General features: G+C 39.9%; 1 protein-coding gene across 1 annotated transcript in view; it reads left to right on the top strand.

The window, feature by feature from the left end:
* The first annotated feature begins 945 nt into the window (after nucleotides 1–945).
* Nucleotides 946–12,147, top strand: part of ELP4 (elongator acetyltransferase complex subunit 4) — a 335,509-nt gene continuing 324,307 nt past the window's right edge. The window contains exons 1-2 of the mRNA XM_075065212.1: nucleotides 946–1,219; nucleotides 7,778–7,813. Coding sequence (XP_074921313.1) covers nucleotides 1,051–1,219; nucleotides 7,778–7,813 — 205 coding nt within the window. The 5' untranslated portion in view covers nucleotides 946–1,050. The remainder of the gene's footprint in view (nucleotides 1,220–7,777; nucleotides 7,814–12,147) is intronic.

The following is a 12,147-nucleotide window of genomic DNA, read 5'->3' as shown; positions in this document are numbered from 1 at the left end:
GCTTTATACAGGGGTCCCCCAAACTGGATGTAACTTCAAGAGAGGGGATTTTAAATGGCACCATTCATCAGAGAATCTCAAAGTGTTTAACAGAAATGAAGGGAGACTGCCTACTTAATCATCACACTTCCGATTAAATCTCCTTACCTTATATTGGAAGTAACATTTAATATTATTAAAAGCAAGCTTTTGTTTTGTGCATTTACTACCCTGTCATGTAGAGTTTCCTGTTTATGTTTTTTTTATACAGAAACGAGAGAAGAAAAACAACTTATAACGGTGAAAGAACTGAGATTTGTCAGGTAATTTAAGAGCACCTGTTATACTTAACATTCACTTTCAAGTCGTTGTTGGCCCCTCACATAATGAAGTCTTAGGACGCAACCCTACACTGGCACCACATGGACGGACCATCTCTAAAGGCAACGTGGTTCCACGCAGACACAGGGATCGGCTGGCTCGGAGCCTTGGTCAAGGTCACCAGTCAGTGGGTCAGGATCAGACTCCTGATCTCCAAGAGCCCTGGGCTGGAGCCAACTTTCCCCTTGCGCTACAGGTGCCCCACGTCTCACGAGTCCTGGGTTCCCTCTGAGCCGGCAGGACACTGCAGCAGAGCAGCGTGCAGGGGCTGAGAGAACAGCGCCTCCTTCGCCCCTCCTGACGCCCGGGGTCCGTGGGGAACCGCCAACTCAGGACACTGGTCGGGGGCGACACTGGCCCAGGGGTGTCAGGGAAAGACCCTCGTAATCTCACACCCGCGGTGGGGAGCCCCCTCGATTCCTGGGCGCCTGTTTCAGCCGGCGAAGCGGCTGGATAATGGGCAAGACACAGCCTCGCTCGCTCCCTAACCTACCTGCCAGCCTGCCTAACCCGCGGCTTCAAGATCTCCCCCTCCCCCACGCCAGAGCTACAACACCTGTCAACAACGCTCCTTTCTATTGGCTGGCGGGGAATCCAAACCGTCTCCCCATAGGTCGAAGCGGGCGGAGGGGGAAGGGGGCTCCTCTTTCCCGGCGTCCCTTTCTTCCTGTCAACCGGGAGAAAGCTAAGATGGCGGCCTTGGCGACGGGCGGGGGGACGCCGAGTGACGGGGCTACCAGTTTCCAGCGGAAAGTTCCTGCTAGGAGCCGCCTGGCCGCTATCGCGGGCACCCGGCCCTCGGTGCGCCACGGGCAGCTGCTGCTCTCCAGTGGGCTCCCCTCCCTGGATTGTGTGCTAGGTTGGTGCAGAGCCGGGACCCGGCCTCGCAGCGCAGGATACTGGCTGACTGTCCCCTATCCCCACCTCCTTCCTCCTATTCCTTGTCTGCTCCTCTTCCCTTCCTTAAACTGCAACTACCTCAGAGCCGCCTCCGGATTTGTGGTTGTGGGAGACGCTTTCTGCCAGTCCGACCCTGCCCAAAGCCACGACTTGGGGAAGGGGAGTGTGAGGCTCCTCACCTGACACTCATCTTCGAGGTTCCTTATTTTTGCGGGGTGTGGGGGAGATGCGCGTAAAGGTCCTTAAAACCTGCTTTGTGGGGTCAGACGACTACACCGAGCCATTGTGGGCTTCGTATCCGTTTATATCCCCTACCTCCATCCCCCGAGAGTGAAAGGATTTGATGTGCCTGTTTTTTCCCAGTGAGACACTTGCTGTCTCGTCATTTATTTCAAATCTTTATTCGTTCAAATTGTCACAGAAGGGGGTGGCTTACCGGACTAAGCGTCAAATTATGAAATAATGCCAAATACTTCACTAGTGTAGCTGCCTTCCGTTAGACCTTGGAAGCATTTTGGACGTGAACTTGGAACTGTGGGTTTGAAGCTCAGGGTCACAGCTCAAATCTTATCTAAATTAGGCACTTGCTCTATTTTCAGCCATTGATGGCTAGCCAGGGGTATAGCTGCAGTTCTGTAACATTGTAGAAAAGCACTGGGTAAGAACTAAGTATATTTAATGTATTTATTTGTGTAAATTAGTTAAACTGCTATACTGTGTGGTTTGCACCAGCACAACTTACACAGATTTCAAATGGGCAAGTTCCACCATTGAAAATAGTGGCTTTGCCTGTCTATGCTAGGCTAGGGGCTTGCACTGGTGCAGCTATCCTAATGACTATCAACGGCTGTTTAGGTAGATCCTCAGTATAAACAAGTTTTTAAGTTTCAGGTGTCACAGGTATGACTCAGCCCTTTCATCCTTGGAGACAGATATCTGTAGTGCTAGCATTTTGCTATGTTTGGGCATCTACAGGTGAGGTAATAAATGATAAGATGGTATTTGCTCTGTGAAAATGATTCTTCTGCCTTGGTGTCCTAAATCTCTCTTCTGCATCCTCTCCCTCTCCTTTGCTGTACATCATGTAGAGAGGGAGGAGGGAACACTTCTGCTATTTTATCAGGAATGTTGATCCATATTAGGGAGAGAGAAACATCCTTCTTCAGGGAGACACATAGCTGAATTTCATTACTACTGTAAAGTTTGTAAAGCACTTTGAGAAGAAAAGTACAATATAAATGTAAGATAACTAAACTGACTATCTTGATTCTTGTGCATGTTCTGTTTTATAAAGTGGAGTTTGAAATGTCCAGCATAGTACAGCAAACATGGAGAGTAACCCATGGGATCAATCTTCTGAGCCACTATCTTCTTGTTTACATAATGATTAGTGCTGTATTTGATAAGGTGAATTGGGGAAACTTCTTCCTACATACTCTGTACCCCATCTAAGCTATCTATTCCCTATCTTTAAGCATTCAGTAACTTTCCAAACTCTAGAAAAAATATTTATTTCAAGAGAGAAAATGAGAACTTAGTGAGATGTTAATATTAGGTGAACCACATGAAAGCCCTTCATCACCAGAAGTAGCAACTTTTGAAACTACCTTTTTGAAGAAATCCAAACCATGGGTGACTGAGAGGTTTGCAAAATTTGGATTCCTTGCACTGAACCTTCCCTAACCTCCTGGCCTCAAGGAAGTATTTCTCTTGGCTTCCTCTATATAGCTTTCAGCTGTATATATGTGATCACTTGCTAAATTGATTACAACATGCATGAAGACCTCTGTATAGATTTTTTCCCTATTGCCTACTAACAATTTCACAGATAAATAATTGACAGTGTAGTATATTGTCTTTCATTGTTACTGGGACTTATAGTGTTTTGGTTTTTAAAACTTCTTGTGAAGATTTGCATAATAGAATGTTCTTCATCTTTATTTTGCAGAAGATATTGACAATAATACCATGCACAAACTTCCTTCGTTCACAGTTGGGCTTCAAGGAAGTGTTTTCTAAGCTCCCTACCCCAAAGAACAAAAGTGTGTGAATGTTAAAGCAAGAGGCATGTTGAAAAGAGCATTTGTAATAATTTGTAATAGCTACAGATCTAGGATAGAATAGGGACCATTAAGGTTGTAGTGAGGCTTGTCAGTACCTACTACATTGTCCCCCAAACTTTGCCAACATACCTGTTAAAAGTACACTTAATACAATTGTATATCACTACTTTAAACTACTATTCAATACTCTTTTTGCATTAGCCAATGGGGAGCTCTGTCCTTTTTCTTCTATACCAGCATTTCCCAAACTTTTTCGGCCATGGAACACTTTTTAGCTTATTATGGAACACTTATAATATTATTTTGTAGTCATTTGGTTTTCAAGTAAAAAATTGCGTTATTTATGCTCAAATATATTTTATTTTATAAAACAAAGCAAAAATACGAATTTAAATTAACTTGAACTAACAGTTTCTAACTGGAAAACACACATAAAGTGGTACAAAAATCAAGTGCAAGAGTCTTTCACGGAACACCTATTCACAACATAATGAACGCCAGTGTTCTGTGGAACACAGTTTGGGAAACACTGTTCTACACTAAAAGTATCTTTTATTTTTAAAGCAGCTACTTCTGTCCTGCCCTTCATTCATGAACTTGATTTTTGAACCAAATCTTTTCCATGCAAATCCTATCCTCTGTTCTGAGAAATGTTGAATCAAGAAGTTGTTTGTGGGGTGGCTTTTTATTTGTTTGTTTTTTGTCTTTATGCTGAAGAAATTTCATAGTGTTTCACATAAGATTGTTTTTCCCTCACTTTGCATATTAGTTTTCCATTTGAGTTTCTAAGACTGAGAGTTATTAATTATACTTTTTAACATGATCAGTTCCATTCATATAGTATGGAAGTTCTAACACAGAGACATATTATCCCCAGACACCACAAATAGGAGCTAGTGAAATCATGCTGGTAAAAATACACTTGTAAGTACAATTACAGCCTGTATTCCAGCATTAGCACAGCAGCAAAAAGAAACTGTTAAGAAGAAATCATTAAGCAAAGATAGAACCTGAAGAGGGGGTATATAGTAATATAAATTGCCCTCCGTATACGGATACTACTGCAATTTACTGTTGTAAATTATCTTTTTATTTTTCTTTAACTTTCTCTTTTCAAAAAAGAGAGGGGCAGCTAAATGCAGTAAGTTTCTTATCCAGCAAAGCACCTAAGCCTGTGTCTAACAGTAAGGACACAAGTAGTCTAGTTAAAGACAATAGGACTACTCATATCCTGAGTTTGGCACAGGTTTGAGTTAGGGAGCTGTGGCCCATAGAAATATATTTTATTATATTTTATAAACTGTCATTGTCTTGTAGCGCATGTCATATACTGAAAGTTTTTCTATCTCAATTGGTTCAAGCAAGATAGTATTTGTAAAACACTGAAGATGCAAATTGCTATACAAATGCTAAGTATTAATTTTACTGATGTTTTTCCTAATTTTATCAACTTACTGTTCCCTTTGAGTCAAACAGATTCATACTTCTAGTAGATTTCCATTTCTGGCAGTATTTTTAAAATATATAATAAAGGTGTGTATGCTCTAAGCAGGAATATAGCACGTGATAATTCTTCTGTCTATTCCACTCTTCAGTGGAAAACCTTGTCTTCCAAAATCATATCACCAGTATTTTCTCCTTCCAAATGAATCCTGTAAGAGATACATGATTTATATTATGGTTTCAATCTTTTCTATGCAGTTCCAACAATTCTCTCTTTCTTATTCAAGCCTCAAATCACCATGCTTTGTATAGTGGTGCAGAAAATGAACTGCTCGCAACTAGCATCGTGATAACCAGTACCATATGTAAAGGACTGAGTTGCCAAACTGAGGAACAAACAGGTTATAAATAACACAGCAGTAATAGGGCCCTTCAAAAGGATTTTGAAGGATTTACAAATAACCTTTCTTTCTTTCCTTTTCTTTCTTTTCATTCTGTCAGCTTTTCATCTTCTATCCAATCTACTTCACACCAATTCACTTCTTTCTCCAGTTACAGAGAGAGAAATGTGTGGGAAAATTCCATGGTAACCATGTACTAGTTTCATATATTATCTAATACAATAACATTATTTAAAAGTATTTATTACATTTGATACAGTAAAATGATCCTCTGATCCTAGGAAATGCCAAGCAAGGTTGCATTTTATGCCCTAAATACTTATACAGATACTGTAAATCTGGCATATAAATAGTGGCAGTATGCAAAAAATCCTTGACGTAACTTATTAACAAAAAAAATCTGAGTTTGCTGACAGTTTGTCAATCCAGCACCCTCTCAACACAAGTTACTGTTTTAAAAATGTGCTGCTTCTGCCATGACTACAAGAAGTGAGTTTAAAATCTGATGATGATGATGATGATAAAGTATAATTATCTGTGGATTTCTGAGCTTGTATCCCATTTTGTGTGTGTAACTGCTGTCTCGTAAGATCTTCGAGGCTTGAGCTGTTTGTGGATTGTATAGAGCTAAGCGCACTGCTAGTGCTAAACAAATAATATTAATGTTCTTCATAATGTGTGCATTTAAAAAAAAAAAAAGACTTTCTTTGAGCCTGCACTAAACTCCCATTCAACCTACTGTTCCGTTGGCAGAAGTACAGTTAACATAAGACATTAACATTCAGATTGGCATATTGAGCTATTTGGAATACTTTTTGCAGGCCCCATCTATAGTTATTTTTTACTTTTGAGCAAATAAAGTGCAACAACAATCTGTGAGTGAATTCAGAATAATAAATGTTTATACTTAAAAAGGTAGAATAATTCTAACAGTTGCTGACTAGCTAGGAAGTTTATAGGTGAAAAGTGTAAAATGTTTGATTAAAGTTGTTTGCCATAACTATAACATTAAGAAATTATATGATCTGACTAAGTAGTGTGGCTTAGTCTTTGTGATACAAATGGGTACTTAATCACGATATGAGTTCTTTATACAGTGCAGCTATACAATGCACAGTGATTTACTGCTGAAATTGTGACATCAACATAACTTGATGTCAATGCAATTTTCAAAATGTAATGGAAGAAAGATATTATGATGGCAAATGAGGTGATAATATTGTCACTTCTGTGACTGCTACAGAAGTCCTGGGACTACTGTGTACTTGAAAGGTAAATGTATAGTATGGTAATATCCCTGCATGCAAGTACAGTGAATTTTGACTGAACAGTCTCCATGATGATGTATTTCACCATATATTTTTACTTGTAGTTTTAACCATAGCTATAGAAAATGCAAAACTGTTAGATGTGATTTGCTGTTGGTTGTTACTTTTATGTAACTATGCAAATAATTCTTCTGATTAGTTATATTTTGTAAATTGTACTCAAGATACTTTTATTCTTTCTCTCCTCCCCCCTAAGTTTCTGTTAGAATATTTGATCATTGATGTTATAAATTCTCAGGTGGGGATCAAGAAAATCAGCTCTAATGCAGTCACAATTCAAAATGCATAGTAATGAATTCAACTGTTCTTTTAACTGTACAAAGATGTAAGACAGGTTTCTGATAACTGATTAATTTTAGCTAACATAGTTTTTTTTGCTATATTCTAGTATCATAGAATATCAGGGGTGGAAGGGACCTCCGGAGGTCATCTAGTTTAACCCCCTGCTCAAAGCAGGACCAATCCCCAGACAGATTAATTTAATCATCAGCGATTGGTACATAATGACTGGTTATTTAAACAAAATGGGAATAGAAAAACATTGATGCTCTTAGCTGAACAAGAGGATGGAATGTATCCTTATTTTTTAACAACCAGTTAAAAAATCAACCAGTTATGTTTATCTGGGCAGGCCTCTGTATATTTAAGGAGATGAGAAGTGTCAAACAAGAAAATGCTTTTAGGATAGAAGCTTAATCTCTCAGATTTTATGTACTTAAAGGTCTCATCAGACTCTCATTGGATGAAATCTGGCTCCACTGAAGTCAGTAAGAGGTTTTTCCATTTATTTCAGTGCAGCCAGTATTTTCCCTGTTGACATCAGTGCGAGTTGGATGAGCCCTTGTTGAGGTACTCTGCATGGTTAATTGGTGGCTGTAGAGTTAGTATTATTAATCGTTACTAAATATGGACCCAATCCTGCACATTTTAATTCACATGAGTAATCCTACTAAAGTAAGTGTTTGATTAAGACGCTACAACATTATTGCAGTACTTGAGCTCAGTTGTATAGATCTCTGCAGGATCTTTTCTTATAAAGAGAATAGTAAAATATATTGTGAAAGTAATTGTAATGTGTAATATATAATTACATGTAATATGTAATTATTTCATAATGGTGAATTGTAGGAAGTTTGCAAAGGTAATTAAAATGTTCACATTTACATTTTTAAACTTGCTATATCATCTTTCTTTGACTTATAAACTAAGCAAACGTAATTGTTCTGTAAGGTAACATTAAAATGTAGTCTTATCTTATTCTTGGTTTTTGTTTTGTTTCCAGGTGGAGGTTTAGCTGTTGGAACCCTTCTTCTTATTGGTTAGTATAGAATGTATGAATATATTGTGCTATACTTTTGTCACACTTAGCTAATATTTTATATAGCTATGATTACAATCTGTGTTTTGTTTTTGTTGTTTTTAAATTACACTCAAACTTGAATTCTTAGCACCCTCCATGTTTGACTCTCTTCATGGTTGGTCAGTCCCCATCTCCATAGCATTTAGTGGCAAACCAGATTTTTGCTCTGAACCTGGGCTTGGGGATTGCGCATTGGGAAGAAACTCGCCAGAATTCTTGCCTTAAAGCAGCATGCATGGCATACTCCAGGTCTCCCTTTGCAACAAAGGTTTAAAATCTTATGAACTCTTATTAAACTGAATTTCTCTGCCTTTATTGGTGTTGAGATTTTTCTCCCCAAAACTGCTAAACTTAAAACTTGGCTTTCTGAGGACGGTTTGAAGGATAGCGGCTCTCTTCCTCTCCTCCCTCAGAAATGGCCAACAGAGATAGCAGACCACAGGAACTTGGCAACCAGCTGTAATGTGGGCAAGTCCATGCCAAGACAGCTAAGCAGGCCCCGATGAAAGCTGGCTCCTGGCCAGATGTGGGCAAGGTCCACACTGAAACAGTTGAGCAGGCCATGTGAACGCTCCCTTCACTGAGACCAGGCCGGAATCAGTGTCACAGAGCTGGAGTTAAGTTTTCCACAGCCCTGCTGTCTCTCCCTTGAGAATGGGACCCCTATTCCCACATGGAGCCTCATGAATCTTGGGTGGAGGCAAGTTGAAGGGGAGTGAAGAAATACCTGCTCCCAGTCAGCATGTAGGCAAGATACATGCTGAGCTGATTAAAAAGGGTGCAAAGCATGCGCCCTTCCCACAGTGTTTTACCAGCACCATGAAAGGTGGCAGCTTCTGTGACCTTTCTGATACCAAATGAGTCATTTGTTTCCAGTTGCTATGGCTCATTCCTAATTCTATGCAGTTGTCCCCTGCTTAGCCTGGACCTAGCAGCAAGGAGCATGAGGTGAAATGATTTAGAGTGGGATGTTGATTTGCCGTTTCTGTGCCTTCCAGCCTGCAGGAGTCCCACGGGAGGTCATAAAATGGCTACAGTTTTTTTTAGAGAAACATGAATGATGCATGCCTGAACACTGTCCTTTCAATCTCAATAGTAACCTGTTCTCGGCCTTCTCACAGTGGATTGGCCCAGAGGCTGGTGAAGGATAGATACTGCGCATTCAGCTCCTAAAAGGACAGCACAAAAACTTAAAATATGTAATGAGAGAGTCTCACTTCTAGATCGGGGAGAAAACTAAAGCTGAGCCTTTGAGTGAGATACTTCAGAGACTCAGCTAAGCATCCAGAATTAAGTGGAAAAGGTTCTCAGGTTCTTTTTCTTTAAAAAATGCCTCCCTTTCTGAAAGCAAAACAACAAAACACTTGCAAAGTTGAGGAAGAGCGATGTAATTCTTCCTCAAATGGTTTATGGGTATGATTAAAATGGAGTGGGAATTTCCTATCAAGGACTACTTGTACATATGGACTAAGGTCTCCATTACTCTGCCTGAGTTTAAGGTTGCTGCTTCCGCAGTCATGCCAGCTGAGGGAACATTCCTGCCAAACCTGCAGAAAGGAGAATAGGATTGTGTCTCATACTAAACTTGGATATAGCAGCCTAAGCCCTGAGAATATTGGTTGCAGTCTCTTATTGTGGAGGTCCATTGTGACCACATGCAAAAGAAAAATTACATCAAACCTATTTTAAACAAGATTTCCCTGCCAGACTTTTTTAGAACTGATACCTCATCTGACTGATTTGCTGCATATTCAAAACTTCCATAGATGTGGCCTAGTGCAACTATTGCTCCATTTGAATAAATTGGGGCTAACCTCTGATATCCTTCCTGCTATTTTGTTGAACACTCTGAGGATCATAAACACTGTCTGACTACTTGTCTCTAGGCAAAGGAATAAGTCCTTCCCTCCTTCCATTGAGAGAATCTTCAAACTGCCTTATGTCATAGGTGTTTTCTTTGAAACTGTTGCACCAGGTTCCAATGTAGAGATTACACACTAGGATGAGGGCATTGCTACCTTTTGTGAGAGTTGGAAGATCAAGGAAAACCATGTAATCTCAAAAGCTTCTGACATGCATCTGACGAAGTGGGTATTCACCCATGAAAGCTCATGCTGCAAAACTTCTGTTAGTCTATAAGGTGCCACAGGATTCTCTGCTGCTCTTGTTTTTGGGTTCCAAAGTCTGGGCAGATTTCCCCCTGCTCCACCGCAATGAAGAGTGTTTCATAGCGGGCACTCATTTGGGAGTGAACCACCTCAGAAAATGAGTGCTTGAAATGATCAGGGGAAGGATATTCAGAAAAACTATAGAATTTAATCATTGCCCCTTGGCCAAGTTTATCTTTTCTCCAAAGTAAATGAAAATAAACCAGCACTATCAGCAAGACCCTTTGTAGAATCAGAAGGTAAAGGGTGAATGGTTCATCTCCTACATGTTGGAACAATAGAACCAGTTTTGAGAAGAGACAGATATTTTTGGAAAGGGCATAAGTTGTTTTTTTTGTTTAATGGTACACAGAGAAACAATGACATGTAGTTAATTTTAAATCTCAAGTCTCTCAGGAAGTCCATAAAAAGATTAATATTCCAGCTGGAAATATGAAATCCATCATTACAGCATTATCTTCCCTGAACTTTACAGTGTGAAAATAAACCTGGAGTTCTACTGAAGATATGATCGAGGAGAGCTGTCCAGAAATTCTTTAATTTCTGCTACAACAAGAAGTATTTTCAATGAGATTTCATGAGCCCCTTTTGGATCTTATAACTTTTGTATTGGTATTCACAAATGTAATATCTTTGCTTCCTTCCCGTGAAAGGAATAGATGATGTCTGGATGACCTTCTCGTCATGTTACACAAGGCTCAGCAGCCATTGCTAAAAGTCTTCAGAAACATGGCTTTGAGTGAACAAGTTGAACGGCCAATTATAGGCCTCACAAACCTCTAGCATCTAAATTATCACTCAAGACATCCTTCTGCTTCTCTTCTAAAACTAAGAAGATGATAAAATCTGACTCAGCTGTTGGGCTAGTGGGTCTTTTGTGCATACCTAAAACAATTCTGGATTTCTTTTCAGCCAGCAGTTGCAGCAGATCATAATATAAAAAATCTTGGTCCGGATCCAATGCTTGCATCTCTTGGTGAGCTTATTTTTAAGATTAGAGAGCTACCTGCTGTAAGGTCCAGAGAAGCTGGTCATAAGTACAGATACTGGATCCCATATATGGGAAACATATATGGACTCCTGTATGACTATGGAAAGGTGTGGTCCAAGGAAGAGAAATGGCATATAACCTGTCTAATGATGTGGACCACCAAGCTCATTTCTCCATTTCCAGCAGATGATTCTTCAGAAACATGGTGTGTATATTACTGCTAAGAAGGCAGGAAACCTCCAGTACTGCTTAGAGAAGTAGCCCTGTTTATGTCCTGGACATAAGCTCTTGCTCTGTTCCTCATGGTTCTGTAGTAAGAAGGGAAGTCATGGTTGACTGGCTCAGCAAGAGGCTTAGAACCAAGGGAAACCAGTCTAGATCAGCTAGCTTTTTGATGCATCACAGGACAGGTTGGAAGCTTAGAGATTGACCCTATTTTCATCAAAGTTCAGCTAGAAAACCAAAAGAGTTACTACATGAGGAGGAGACACTCAAAAGGGGAGGCCGTTGTCTCCTTATCTATAAGAAGTGGGCTAAAAGATCTCCTTTATGTCTTCTCCCCTCAGTCACTGAGAGTAAAGATGGTAAAGAATATTGTGAAGGAACAGGCCACTGTGATTATAATCATATTAACCCTTAGGTCTTATAGTCTTGTTAACCCTCAGGACTTTCCTCAGTTAGGTCTAAGAAGCGTAATTGGAACCTTCTTTCAAACATCCAGTGCATACACATACTCATCTGAAAAGGGCTTATCCTGAACAGATATCCCATGCCACTAAGTTGTCATTTGGGAAGCTGAGAGGAAGAAATCATAGTGTCTCATTCTAAGAAGGTGATCAGCAGCCACCTAACATCTTAGAAGAAATATACAAGTGATGTCTGTCATAAACTGGAGGTCTAGATATTAATATTACAAAGAACATTCATCAGGGCAAAGTCAGTTGAAGCAACGGACAAGTTGGCCTGATCATCAGACTCAAGGCCAATACTCTTTAGAAAGACAAGTCAGTGACTGCAGGCATATTGCACTATAAGAAAACCAGGAAAATCTCTTATTGCAGTCCACTGTCAAGATGCAGATTCTTCTATCCCACAGATCAAAATCATGGCAACTTCTAATAAAACTACCTTTC

The sequence above is a fragment of the Chelonoidis abingdonii genome, chromosome 4 (assembly GCF_003597395.2).
Source record: "Chelonoidis abingdonii isolate Lonesome George chromosome 4, CheloAbing_2.0, whole genome shotgun sequence".
Taxonomy (NCBI): Eukaryota; Metazoa; Chordata; order Testudines; family Testudinidae; genus Chelonoidis; species Chelonoidis abingdonii.
This window is presented reverse-complemented; position numbering and strand designations above follow the sequence as displayed.